We start from the raw sequence: 14,757 nt of genomic DNA, 5'->3' as shown, positions 1-14,757 counted from the left end.
CAAAGCCTTCAAAAATAAAACCAGTAAACTTCTCCAGTGACACAAATGCATATGAGCTACAGAACTATGCTATAGAGCAGTGGATTTAATTCAGATCCTCTGTACTGAGCCTTCATGGAGCTGAAGAAGGAAGGAGGCTTTTAAATTTCAGCATTGCTTTGTTTTAGAAAGCCACTGAGCAAATAAATGCTTTCCAAAGCAGAAAAGTACAATACAGAAATTCAGCAACTCTGATTAATTTTTTTGGACAATAGGTTTCATCCTCTGAATATTCAGTGTGGTTTCCATATTCTTAGTGTATCAGGCCCAGGAAAAAAAATAAAGTTTATTAATTCTTGGTAACTAGTTAATAAATCTGAGTAGAATATTGCACAGTGTTGTTAACAAACTGTTGAATTTTTTTTTTTCCTTAACGCAAACAATAATCCAGAAAAAAAATCAAACTAACTGCTTTCCCTTTTTGCAGATATTCAGAGTATCAGAGGTCTTGCAGTGGATTGGATATCACGTAATTTATATTGGATTAGCTCAGAATTTGATGAAACACAAATTAATGTGGCACATTTAGATGGTTCCTTGAAAACCTCAATCATCCATGGGATTGATAAACCCCAGTGTCTTGCAGTTCACCCAGTAAAAGGGTAAGGTATCCATGGCTGTGATAAATAAACTGCAGTAAAGCTCATCAGAAGGTGGCTCTTCGTTTCTATTTTTATTTTGGCCATTCTGTTTTCTTTCAAACTTAAAAGAACAATTTTGAAGATTTTACTGAAAATATCTTAGCTGAATACTCCTTCCATTAGAGAGCTTCTGATTAAATTATGAAACTATTAGTTGTGCATTTTGTCTCCTAAGCTAATGAATGTTTTCACTAGTGACTCATTAAAAACACTGTGTACACAAAGCAATATTGTAAATATGTTAATTCTCTTCCTCAGCAAGCTGTACTGGACTGATGGTAACACAATCAACATGGCCAACATGGATGGCAGCAACAGCAAAATACTCTTTCAGAATCAAAAAGATCCTGTTGGTAAATATTATTTTTCCCTGGTTCTTTTTTAACTGATAGTGATTTATTATGGACATTGTCTTGAACTGATATTTAAATGTACAGTGGTGTTTTTCATCTGTAGTGATAAGAACAGGCATAAAGATGTGAACAACACTCATGTTACTGTTTCACAATATAAGAGATTTTTGGCCCATTTTAACTGAAATCTACTGTAGATTTAGTGGAGTTTTATTGACTTCTAGGATTACTGTAGACTGAAAGAGAACTCATCTGTATTTCTCAATCTTTGTATCATGGTTAGAAAAATGTGGAGGTCAGGATTTTAGTAAGTCATGGATATGTGTGAGAGGATGCTTTGACTGCAAATGTGGATCCTTCCTCACCAGAATCTCAGTTGCATAATCAAACGATAAATTGGCCCTTAACTTTCCATATAGAAAAAAAAAGAACAACAGTTGAAGCATGCATTTCATATCATGACTTAGCCTCAGTTTTAGTACTTGGGGATTCATATAGTTGATGATAAATTACAGAACTAAAAAAAAAAAAACCTACACAAACAACAAAAGCTCTTTCTGTGTGTATTTTTTCTTGATTTTGCTCAAGTCTCTTTTGGTAGATAATTTCATTTTATAGAGCGTTAAAGTGGTTATGTCAATTGTTGCTACCTTATTAATTGCCCATCAATAAAGTGATTATATTTTAAAGCATTTATTTTTTTAAATAATTGAAGGAATTAAGCAAGAAGTGAAAGTGATTAAAAGATTTCAATAACTTAGACATAAGAGCAACATGACATGCATTTTACACCCTAAATTCAATGAATTAGAAATTACTTGATAACTGTTTTACTGCTGATATGATTATCTATCTATCCACTTGAAGAGACAATTACCTTTTTATCTGAAGAGAAGAGTGGCAAACCCACTAATTTTAAGGTGAAGAACAGGCACTTTTAATAACATTAGAACAATATTAAGGACAGTTGTGTTCAACACTTTGCATTGAATATTATTTTACCATAAGTCACTCATACTAAGTACAATGAAACTCTTCTAAAGATTTAGAAAGTAAAAGTCTTAAAACCTTAATTTAATATTCCATTTGTGCATTGAGAAAATTGTCCACAAGTGAAACCCTAGTTCATGCAGTGCTAGTTTTGAGTGTTTGGGGAGTTCTCTGGTAGGTTGCTGAAAAACACAAATATCTGGCTGATTAGAGTTGGGTATCCTGGTAACTAATGGGATGTTCAACTTTCTTGATGCAAAATTTCAGAATTTGAAAAATAGGGAGTTTTCCAATCTGTGACTTGAATTAAGCTGATGGATTTTTTTTTTTTCCTATTTGAGTTCCATCAAAACAAGGAGACAATTTTTCAATTGCAGAATTTTATATTATTACCAAGAGTATTTAGTTTGGAAATTTTGGGAACAGATACTCTTAGGATGACAGATGGTGTCATTCATTTTTATCTTAGCTAGTACATTCTAGTTATGGTCCATTCTGCAGTTCTAAAAGTCTCCAGTGTTAACACATATATTTGTTGAAAAAGGAACTGTTCATTGGAGTGCCATTAAATAATTCTTAGGAATTCAGAACTCATGGTTAATTTTATACTTTGTTGGGCAAATCATTGGCTCAATTGAATTCCCTGAGACCAATATTGTACACTCCTCATGTTCAGATTGCTTTAGCAGGTTTTAAGGTTTAAGCCAGTCACCTACACTTGAATGCATCATGAATAACTGTGATGCTTATGGCTAATAAACCATTTGTTTTCATTAGTAAAGCAGCAAAATTCCTGAAAAAATAAAAAACCTAATTAAACATGCTCTGCCTATATTAGAAAGAATGTGTTTTTGCAAAGGTTGGTAATAGGTGGAAAGTGTTTGAGGGTGAATAACGTGCTAGACTTGTGTAGAAGGAGATAGGAATGTTTTTCTTGTCAGTTGCTGCTGTGAAATTGGAATGCCTGTGCATAGAAACACAAGTGGAATATCTGAAGTATAAAACCAGGCAGGACAGGACTGTAATTGCTGCATAGCTTGTATTGGCAGTAGCCTCAGTAACAGATCCCACCAAGTGCTGCCCATCCCGGAGCAGGGAAAGCTCCCTGCTGGTGCATTCCCTTTTCAGCCACACTGATATTCCCAGGGAATTCGCTGGGTGGGCTAAGCACTGCAGGTGCTGATGGTCCCCAGGACCCCTGGTGCTCTGTGCTTGGAGGGCAGCTGGTTGTGCAAACATGGGGCTGGGTGTGCAGAGCTGCTGCAGGACCAGTCCCTGCTGAAGGCGCCGCTCCAGATCCTCTCTCCAGCGTGTGATGGCTCCTCCTGCATGAAACAATTTGCAGAGAGGTGCAAGGAAATATCAGTTCCTGCAAAGGGACTGGGAAGGTGTTTTCTAGGAGCTCAGAAGGCAGACACCCTTTGGCCTGCCATGTCAGATGTGCATGACAGCAGTGACACGATGGCAGCTGTGAAGGCTGCAGCTCAGGGCGCTGCTTTCTCCTGTCGGCATTTCCAAAATAACTTTCCACAGGATGAGAAACATACAGTTCAGTATCTAGAGCTTGACCCATGCAGTGAAATACAGTATTTTTTGGCAACTTGCTGCTGGATACTTAGCATGGGTTCTGGGGAAGCTGGAGCACCAAAGCAAATTGTTATGGCAGGTATTGTTACCATGCCAAGAATATTTCACTGTGGAAAATCTCCTGCTACCACTTCTTGAACATTTTTAAAGGATTACAAAAGTCTGAAATACATTATCTCCTAGTTCTTTGCTCTTACTTTCAGAAAACTCTATACTTTATTCATTTAGTAGCTTATTTTGCAAGTATCTTTATTTTGGCAGTTCTCTTGCTTCAAACTCCAAAGAACTGATTATGAGGTCAGTTCACTATGAATCAAAATGAAAAGTAATACTATAAATTTATTAGGAGTTTGGATTAGATTTTGGTATTTCATCATCCTAAGCAGGGAGAGAACAGACTTTTTATAGTTCTGAATCATAAAAAGTACCTTGTTTACCAAGTCTCTGTGTATTCATAATTTTAAAATATAAATGATGGTTTCCATTTACAAGTTGTTAATGACCTAGCTTAGGGCCTCAGCTTATTCAAGTAATTCTTCTTTGCCAGATAATGCTCTTTCATCAGTCAGTCACTGGTTTCAGTAACTGCTGAAAGAAATAAAAGGCACAAATCTTTCCAAAAGCCTAGTTTTTTTTTTTCATTGTAAATTTTTTTTTCTAAGTGTAAGTAGATGAGTGACTAACATGATTGTGTGGATGTGTGTGTATATTTCTTAAATGCACTTCCATTATGAAAACAGTTTAATAATAAATGTGTATAATCCATTAAAGCCACAGTTAAAAGTTGTATGCATTAATTACAGGTTTATCAATAGATTATGGGGAGAACAAGCTTTACTGGATCAGTTCAGGAAATGGAACCATAAGTAGATGCAATTTGGATGGTGGTAATCTTGAAATAATAGAATCAATGAAAGAAGACTTAACAAAAGCCACAGCTTTAACCATTATGGGTAAGTCCAATGATAATATATTTTTTAATTATTCAAAACTAATTAATAATGGAATATTAAAAGCTTAGGAAATAAAATGTTGTTTTCATATAAATAATACATCCAGTACATACACTGGTGAGACTGTGTTGCCCATGAAGAGTTCTTTATGTTTAATTGAACAGTTTGCAATCTTTATTGCAAGGATATTTCTACACACAGACTTGCATATACATATATATATGGAATGAAGGTAACAAATTGATGGCTTATATTTACTACAGTCACATGTAAATAAATTCCAGTTTGACTCAGAATTTATGCTTATGCTTCTTCTTTTTTAGAGATGACTTTAGAGCTTTCCATATCTCCTACAAATTACTGACCTCACTTAAAAATCACTTATATTTATCCTGGATATTCCAAAAATTAAAAAAAGTTCAATTGATATTCAGACTTTTCTTGGGATGAGTGAGTTCCAGACTTTTAATGAAATATTTTATTTGATTGATCAATTAATTAATAAAAATTATGTACGTATAGATGGTGTGCTAGTGAAAATTAAATGTAATTATTTTTATGGTCATGGTGTAAATTATGTCATATTTAAAGTGGTAATTACTAAATTAGATTTATAATATACCCATTTGGCCAGTACTGAACTCTAAATGCTGTCAAGTATCTGTTGGAGATGTTATGCTTTTATATGTGCATTCATAAACACAAGCTGGTTTGGTGTCAGAAGGAACCATGAATGTTAATTTGGACAAATTGTTTTTCATTGATTGGATTGTGACTAGAAATAGACTGAATAAAGGACCTTTACTCTGGGGAGCTGTTGGAAGTCTTTACCAGGAGGTGTAAGGAGTGTTTGTTCACTCTGTCACTGAGCTGCTGGGGGTGTCAGGTCTGCACCTGTGACCCACAGGAGCTGCAGCAGTGATGATCCCTCTGGGACAGGGAGTAAAGAGTTTTTTTAGCTACCATGTGAAGAAGAGTGTCTGAAAGTTGTAGAATTTTTGCACATCTGGAGAAGGAAGAATATCTGCTGTGTGGGTTTTATCACATGTACCTCTAATAATAGATTGAGATGCTTTGTTTTTATGGGTAATGGCAATTCTTCCTACTCAAAAATGATGAACAAAACTTACAAAGAGTTTATGGCTTTCTTTTTGTTTTGCTTTTGGGTTTTGGAGACATAGCTGTGCTAAAGTGCACCTTGATACTCCAGTGAGATTCCCCAGATAAATCTGCTGGAGAAAAGTCAAAGCACTTTCACTTTTATCAGCAGTATTGTATGTGCTGATTGAGAAATATGAAAAGTTTCTGCATTAATTTCTCCTGCAAGTTTCCATATTGTGGAACATACCATGGTAATATAAATGCCTTTCATTTTCCTAAAGAGCAAGAGGCTGTGCATCAGCTGCTTAAAAGCAGGATTTTGTGCATGTAAAGTGGGTCAGAACAGAAAATCTGATGCCATAGGAAGCAAGTGAACTCTAATTGATAAATGGTCATAATTAATAATATATAAGTAAAGAAGAATGACTGATTTGCTCTAATGTAAGATTTAACATTATAGTGTGTGAAAATTTACTACCCCTGCTGATCTGTTTGCCTACAAGTTTAATCAGAGCTTTTAGCAGGTGAATCACAGTAATTGCAATGTTCATTGCATCATTTTTGCTCCTATTCCTAAATTTTCATGTCTGCTTATATCTAAAAACACAGTAAACACAATAAAACAACATGAAGGAAATGTTTCTCTGTGAATATACTGAGCTATCTTTTTTGTGCAATTTGAATTCACCAGTGACTGAAGAGAGAGATGACACCTGTGCCCAAACCCTTAACTCTCTTGTAGGATTTAAGTTCCTCTCAGTGCTGGAGGGGAGCCCTGTAATCTTCAGCTTTCTTTTACATTATTCTGCTTTTTGCATTTAGTGTCTCCCCAGCTAAAAGCAGTGCTTTGGACAGCTAACTTTCTTTGTTGGTATGTTTTAATGTTTGACCTTCTCATATTTTTGGGTTATGTTTCCACTGAGGCAGAAAGAGGAGGTGGAGTTTGATATTTTGAAACTCCCTTTGTAGAGTTGTTATCACCAGGTCACTTGTTGAGATTTCTGTTCCAGATGTTTGCTGTTATTTAGTCCTTCCCAGGCTCTGTTTAACATTTTCCTACTATTGCATTCTTTAGTGGAAGCTTACAGAAGGTAATGATAAGACATAAAAAATAATGTGAGCAAACAAGTTGGTGCCAAGGTAACTGTCAGGTTTATCCTTGAGGGAAGTGGGAACAATATATAACTCACATCTTTCTGTATTTCGGGTCTTTCATTTATTGGTTTTCCACTCAGCTGTGTCAGTCATCTTTCTTTTCCAATATGCTGAGCAAAATTCCTAGTCTTTTGGTGCCTGCTTTTGCTAAATCTTTTTGAGCATCATCATTTAGATGTAATGAAAATTATATTCCATTTGAAAGTAAAGCATTTGAATATGTACAAAATTCTTATTTTTCCATGCCTTTAAGCATATAAAAAAAAATTTAAAAATTAAGTGTTGCTATTCTGTATTGCAAAGTTGCTGGAAATCTGTGAATCATATGTGCTTTTCTACTCTTACCACTTTTTCTTCAAATCCATCTTCACCCTGTGAGATGTCAGTGTATGGAACATCAGCCATTTTTAATTAACCTATCAGTCAAAACCGCATGAATGTTTTAATCTAGTACCTCCCACTGATTATTGTTTTCCATTTGGTCATAGTAATTTTCTTCTGTTACTATGTTAACTTTAAATTTTATTTTCTTCAAAGACCTCTGCTGGTTTTTTTTAGTCACTTAGAAGTTTATCTGATTCACAGAACCCTGTGCCTTACATAATTTTTAACACCTGCAGTTCGCACCATTTACAAATTTATATCAAATATATCCCCTGTTCTGAGTTTCAGGATGTTCTCTGTGAGACAACCTCTGAATTTCTTATATGGTACAGCAAAACCCTTCAACAATAAGAAAATACTTCTTATACTTGTCTTAAGGTTTAATACATCATCCAGTATCTTGATTTTAGCTGCTTTTCTGATAGTCAATGTTTTGAGTGGGATCAGTTGATAAAGATGTGTGTGGAATTCTGCATAGTCTCATTTCCTGCCTTCCAAGTTACTTAGTGAAAATTGTTCCTTGACTGTTACTGAAAGTAACAGAAAAGAAATTTACCTTTGTGGTGAGAGTTGTATTCCTGGGTTGGTGAGCACAGTCATTATTTCACATGATCTGAGTTGCAAAGGAACTCACAGCCATATCTGATGTGTTTCCAAACTGGTGGGTTGTTCCTTGAATGACAAATGGCTGTGAATGAAAAACTAAGCATTGCTAGAAAGGTATTGATTAGATACTTTAAGTCTATAGCTGAGAAGACAAGGATGCTGGAGTTCTGTCAGCAGTTTTGGTGGAGGCATTTGATTGGGTTTTGTATCATCAGGTCCTCGCAGAAATACAATTTACACAAAATCCAAAATTCAGCTCATGTTTTGAAAAAATAGGAATATAATGTAGATTGTATAATGAGAATATAATTTGCTGTGCATTTGGTCTTTTTTAGTGTAAAATAGAGTAACTCCATGTAGTGAATGATTTTATGTGCAAGTGCTGTTTCTGTTGAAATTCATATTAAAAAAAATTCTATCAGCAATACAACAAAATCAGATATACATAATAGCTTTTCAATGGGCATGCAGATTTTAGAAGAAAGTCTTTTGAACAAAAACAGTATATAAATACAGCCATCAAGCTGTATTATCAAGCAATCAAAACAGAAAGTAACAATTATAGTATTTCATTTTAGACAGAAAATATAGGTTAATATTACCAAAATATATTCATGCTCCCATTTACTTTCATCGTGCTTTAGATGATATATTGGTTATTTGATTTTTTGTTTCATACTAAGTAAAGATTCAAAGCTAACTCCAGAATGCTTTCCTAGTAGCTCAGATGGTGGGAGCTGTGGCTTTGCTGGGTCTGTTTGCAAAGTGAAAGGGGCTGCTTAGATCAGGAGACTTCAAACACATACACCTTAATTTTCCAAGTCATCAGTCTTCTAATTGCCATAACACCATTCATTACACTAGCATTAATATATGAAATATATCTAGGCAATTTGCCTGGTCCTAAGTGCAGTACATAGTTGTCTTCCATAAATACTCCAGCCACCATTAATGAAAACTAATGGCCCATCCAAATTTGCATTCAGAGTACTACTTGAAATCTCCAAAGGACTGTCCACGAAGCTAGGGTAGCGATTTTTGGCATTTGAAGTTGCTGTTTCCCAACATGTTGCTGTGCTTAATGCTAATTACCCAACAGAATGGATAAATACAACAATTTTAATATATATTATAACCCAGTTTCAGCAACAAGATTGTAATTAGCGATTGAGCAACACTCTTGTTAGCATAATCAAGCAAATAAATCACGTCTGTTTGAAGTGTAAAGGTCCAAAACAGCAATTTTTTTCTTCCCTTGTGTGTGAAAGCAAGTTGTCTTTATGCTAAAGTGGTTTTTGTTTGTTTCTTTTTAAATCAACTACTTTTTTATTTTAAATTTTATTTTTTATTAATGGTTATTAAACAATTTATTTTAAAATTAATATAGAAATAATTAGTTAATCCTGAATACTAGACATCATAGATGGGTTATCTGCTGATAGAATATCAGTAATGCAGAGAGAAATAGTCCACATTTAACTCAGAGTTATGGTCAAAAGCAGCTGTGCAATTGTTGTAAGTTTGTTTTGTTTGAGACTGGTGGTGTTTGTTGGTCACCTAGCAGTTTCTGAAGAGGCAAAACATTTCTTATGTTTTAGGGCATAACTGGCAAGTTTTTGGGCAGGTACTCAGAGAAGGTTTGACCTCAAGGTGTCTGTATTTCAGAATTTGTGTGTTGTTTGGGAATTTTGGTTTGTTTTTTTTTTAGATTGGTGTTTTCTTTTGATTTTATGATATTTTTTGCCTTTTTTCTTTTAAACTATACTAAGTCAGGGTTTGTATGACCTTTCTCATTTAGATCCCCCTACTCTATCCTTGTCTCCTTCTAAAATCATAATTAACCATTTTGTGTAAAAGAATAAACACTAGTTCAGTATATTTTATTACATTTTTATTTGAAGGTTTATCTAGGCTCACATTAACAAGAATGAAGGTGGAATGTAAAAGAATAATTTTGAAGAGTGTTGTGAAACTTCACATTGAATTGTGATTTGTTGTTTTTATTGGTGTAAGGGTTGTAGGACACTCCTCAAGCTCTGCAGTACAGTCAAGTACCTTAGGATTTGTAATGAGTTTATTAAGTGCTACTTTTGTCATCAAAGGAGAACAACTCCATGCTCTGATGTGCCTGACACCATGGATGGAAATTATTAGATGCTCTTAACTGTGGTCTCATTGAGTAGCTCAGAAAACAAAAGAGGTGCTGGTGGAACGTTCAGCTGCTCATGTAGAAATGGGTTTGGCTCTGTACTACTACCCAAAAGGAGAAATAAAATATTTGTGGTAATTGAACTTCTTGATTAAGTTATGCCATGCATTCATCTCTTGGTAAAACAATATGGCAAGTTGGTTATTTGGAGTTTTTGTTTCTTTGTTTTCCCTAAGGAGACAGGCAGGTCAGTCAAGGGCAGTTTTAGGAGGTTGTTGAAACCATATCCAAAGTTGAGGTTTTGTACAAAATATTAAAGAAATGCCTAAAAGAATTTGATTTAAAATAAAAATGAACTTTTGAGATGAAATTTTGAAATAAAAGATGAAAACACCAAAACCATATGTAATTTGCTTTCTTCCTGTACCCCATTCTTACAAAACAACTAATTTTTTATAGATGGGTTTGGATATGTAAAACAGTAAATTCATGTGACTCTGCACAAGGCACCAGTCATTACCAAAACTATTTAATGGCCTGATCTGATTTGTGGTCACATAGAGGATGTGAAGAAAGAAAACTCTTCTTCACATGCAAACATTTCTTTGGAAAAATTAACCTAACCTTTAGGATGGTGGGTCATTATCTAACAGGAAAAAAAACAAATCCAATTCCCAATATTTCATGTATGGATTATAACACACAGCCTTTCCATTTTTAGCTTTCATGTGCCTTTTTGTTATAATTGACATATTCAAAATTGAGCACAGACACTTCTTGTTCTAAGGATTTTCTGATAAAAGTGTCTTCAGATGCAAACTACTGTTAATTGATCATTATTGCAGGATGATGTTTTGAATCAGTCAATTCTAGACAGATTAGTCAATGCATAAGGTTGTAGAATTTCTTTAAAATTTATCCACATTTAAATAGAGAGTTTCAGTTGTGTCTCCAAATCATGATATTTAGAATATTTTTCATTCCACAGATTATGGTTTTATCATATACCTGTGGAGAGTATATTTTGGATTTTGCCTAGATGTTTTATTTCATGCTATAACTTTTTACAGTTAGCACAGTAGAAATTAATTTTTAGATCTGCATTTTCTATCACAAGTCACTTAACTTTGTAGCTCTATAAATTTGTTATTTAAATATATAAACTGCTGCATAGGCAAAAATTATTTTAACTGAAAAGAAAATTAAATAATTTCTTTTCTGTCTGAAGTGAAGAGCCCTGAGACCATCTCATCATCCATCTGGGTGGACTCAAGGACTGAGGACTCGTGACAAGGACAATCAGGAGATTTGCTGCAATCTTCAGCCATTAGTTCACTGAAGTTTGAGCTTGAAATCAAAACTGTTAAAATTTTATTCTGAAACTTTGGCAGACAGTGCCTGCTTTTCAATCTTTTCATGATTTCTTAGTAACTGGTGTTTTTAAAATGGAAGAATTAGTTTAACATTCCAAGCAATTTTGTTTGCTTGTGAAAAAGAATTTCTTCCCTAGGGTAACACTAGAATTTCCACATATATATGAAAAATTAGGCATTTTCTATGCAGATAGCCTTAAATCAGCAATTGTCTCAGCAATAGTGAAATTGGTGAAAACTGTTTTCACGTCTGCAGAATCTTAATAACACAATTCCTTCAGGTTTTCTCTAAAACCTCTTTAGGCAATTTCCCTTAAAATTGATCTCAGAATTAACATCAAAAGCTTTTTTCCCTCCTTAGTTCTCAACCATATACAGTTTAATAGTGATCCTCCTAATTTCTAAAACTTGGAAATTTTACAGATAAAAAGCTTTGGTGGGCAGACCAGAACTTGGCTCAGATTGGCACCTGTAACAAAAAAGACGGAAGAAACCCAACTGTCCTGAGAAATAAAACTGCAGGTGTTGTTCATATGAAAGTGTACGACAGAGCAGCACAGCAAGGTAAGCACATTTTAAGTGTATTTAACCAACTTTTAGAGTGCACAGTATCTTTTCTCCCAATGTGCTTCTCCCAATGTTAAGGAAATAATAACTTGTAATCAACTAATGCCTTGAGTATCTTAGTGAATTTACATTTTTCTTCATGAAGCTGCCGATTTCTAAGATGTGTTTGGTTTCTTGTGTATAGTGTCTATTATAAATCTTACTAAAATAAATTTCTTAAATATTGTAATAATTAGGCTGTTAGGAGATTGGATTTGTGAGATCACTTTGGAGTATGTCAAAGATATTAAAAAATGGCTTGTTCATGAAGATAACAAGATAATATAACATAACATTTGATGAATTAATAAGTTATGATAAATTATTTATTAGTCTAGATTAAGATACACTAATGTCAGTGAGATTTCATCATTAACTCAATGTAGAATTTTCAGCTTTTTCAGATGCTTTTACTTTAAAATAGGCAGATTTTTCAGAAAACAGAATTATTAATATTCTGAGGGGAAATGTGGGGTTGAAATTCTACATGAGTGAAGGATGGGAAGGTATATGAATTTATGAAATATTTTATGCCTATCTCAATATTTCAAACAGTTTATCTGAACAAAAATTGGAAATAATAATAATATATCGATAACAACATTTACTTTTTAGCCAGAGTTGCATTGTTCTAGTTTTTATTTCTCTGTCTCTTCTCCTGTCCTGTCATAGGCAGCAATTCCTGTCAGTTAAACAATGGGGGATGCTCCCAGCTTTGTTTGCCAACATCAGAAACCACCAGAACTTGTGTGTGCACAGTAGGCTACAACCTCCAAAAAAACCGTATGGCCTGCAAAGGTAAAATGGCTTTCAGCATTTATTCAGCATTTATTTTAACCATCTTAGGTTCTAGGGGAACATTGCAATGAGTAAATAAACTTACCTTGGTCATTGTTAGTTAAATAGCTATACTTAAAATGCTTAATTGAAGCAGTAACAGAGAAATGTCTGTTGTGGTTAGGACAGAATTAAATTTAGCTTTTCATTAAACTATTCAAATAAATAGATTTCTGTGGTAACTCTGATTTATTTTTTTCTTTGTGTAGACAGAAAAGCAGACTGTACTAACCATCATTAATAAATATCTGTTCAAGGTCATCTAGCTTATCTTTAAACTAAATATTAGTCTACAAGTATCTGAATGGTTTGGTATCTCATCCTATTGTATTGCTCTTAATACAAAATAAAACCAATTTTTTCCTTAAATCTTTTTCTTTTTAAGTTGGCAGAAGTCGAAACATAGCTCAGAGACAGTCTTACTCTTTGCCTGAATAATGCAAAACTGCCTTATGGTCAAGGTGCCTTATGGTCAAGGTGCCTTATGGTTTTATAAATTTAATATTATTTATTACCATTAATTAGGACTAAGTAACTCCTGAGAATTACTATATGGGAAGAACTCTACACAGTAAAATTTATTCCTGCTTAACAGAAATAAGTGCATTTGCAATGTGATTAATCTAACACAAAAGTGGGCATTTAAAATACATCCCTAAAGCAAAGTAATTCTCTCCCTGCAAAGGAAATGTGCATAAGTGAGATGAATCCTGTACTTTGAAAGACAATTTACTGTATTGTTTTTCACATGTTATTTAAAATTATCTTTTGCTGAATATGTTCAAAAAGCACAGATGTGCACTAAAATATTCTTAAATTTCCTTTAATTCAAACCCAATTTTTTCTTAAATTTTGATTTTAATTTCTGATAATTACCTGATTATAAGGTGGTGTTTGAAGTGGACAGTGATTTCCTTCTCTTGATAGGACCACATTTGTAAATTAATTAGGAATTCACTGTAATAACTCATGGATATCTTTTCAAAGAGCTGGAGTTGTTCCACTATTGGTAAATTCTGTCTAATGTATGTTAGCTTCTCTAATCTTGATTATTTGGAAAGTTTCCACTTTGCTCTCACTGGCTGCTTTACCTTTCCCTTAGGTATTGAATCATTTCTCATGTACTCTGTCCACGAGGGAATTAGGGGAATTCCTCTTGATCCAAATGATAAAATGGATGCTTTAATGCCCATATCTGGGGCTTCATTTGCTGTAGGCATAGACTTCCATGCAGGTAAATATTGTTTATAATTTGTTGTATGTATGGTTAAAATTGTAATTTCTACTCATAAATGAAATAACCCCTCGTTTTCAAATCTTCTAAGTAATTACATCTGCTTTTAAAGGAATGGGAAATGGATCATGTTAGAGAGTTAAGCTCTACCTTTAATATTTACAGTAAATAGGAAATACTGAGCACATGCCAATTGTTCTGGCAGAAGCTGCTCTTTTCTGGTGGAGCCATCACTGAGAACTTGAGTAGGAAACTGGTGGTTTTACAGAAAGTGTTCATCAAGGAAAAAGGCTTATTCCTGCTATGACACTTTTTCCATGGGATTTTCTTTGTCCTGTGTGGTGTTGTAGCCAGCAGGTGGCTTTGACAGCTGAGTGGGATGGTTTTCTCCCTGTCCAGCACAGCTCAGCCACGTTCCTGCAGGGCAGAAGCCAAGTCTGGATCTGTTTCTTCCTTCTGGGATGAGCTCTGACAGCCTGAAGAGCAGGCATTTCCACCTGGAGGAAATACATACAGTGTATCATAACTAAAAGTCTAATGAGAATGGTTTTTTGCAGACATGAGCAAGTTAGAAGATTCATACACCTTTTTTTCTCCCTGTGTTTTGATACTTCTAACTAAATTCTAATTAGCAAATAAGTAGCAAAATGCATGACTCTCTTATTTGTTTTGACTACTTGAAATCAGAATTGTCATTTGTTTAATTGGTGGTGGCATAAGATTCTTGAGCATACCAATATTGTATATTA

General features: G+C 34.2%; 1 protein-coding gene across 1 annotated transcript in view; it reads left to right on the top strand.

Annotated features, from left to right (window-relative positions):
- Positions 1 to 14,757, top strand: part of LRP1B (LDL receptor related protein 1B) — a 610,286-nt gene that overhangs the window by 450,516 nt on the left and 145,013 nt on the right. Inside the window, exons 30-35 of the mRNA XM_056496787.1 lie at positions 467 to 641; positions 939 to 1,033; positions 4,414 to 4,563; positions 11,755 to 11,895; positions 12,610 to 12,735; positions 13,877 to 14,008. Coding sequence (XP_056352762.1) covers positions 467 to 641; positions 939 to 1,033; positions 4,414 to 4,563; positions 11,755 to 11,895; positions 12,610 to 12,735; positions 13,877 to 14,008 — 819 coding nt within the window. The remainder of the gene's footprint in view (positions 1 to 466; positions 642 to 938; positions 1,034 to 4,413; positions 4,564 to 11,754; positions 11,896 to 12,609; positions 12,736 to 13,876; positions 14,009 to 14,757) is intronic.

This window comes from Oenanthe melanoleuca, chromosome 7, assembly GCF_029582105.1.
Source record: "Oenanthe melanoleuca isolate GR-GAL-2019-014 chromosome 7, OMel1.0, whole genome shotgun sequence".
Classification (NCBI taxonomy): Eukaryota; Metazoa; Chordata; class Aves; order Passeriformes; family Muscicapidae; genus Oenanthe; species Oenanthe melanoleuca.
Note: the sequence above shows the minus strand (reverse complement) of the source record. Positions and strands in the feature narration are given on the sequence as shown.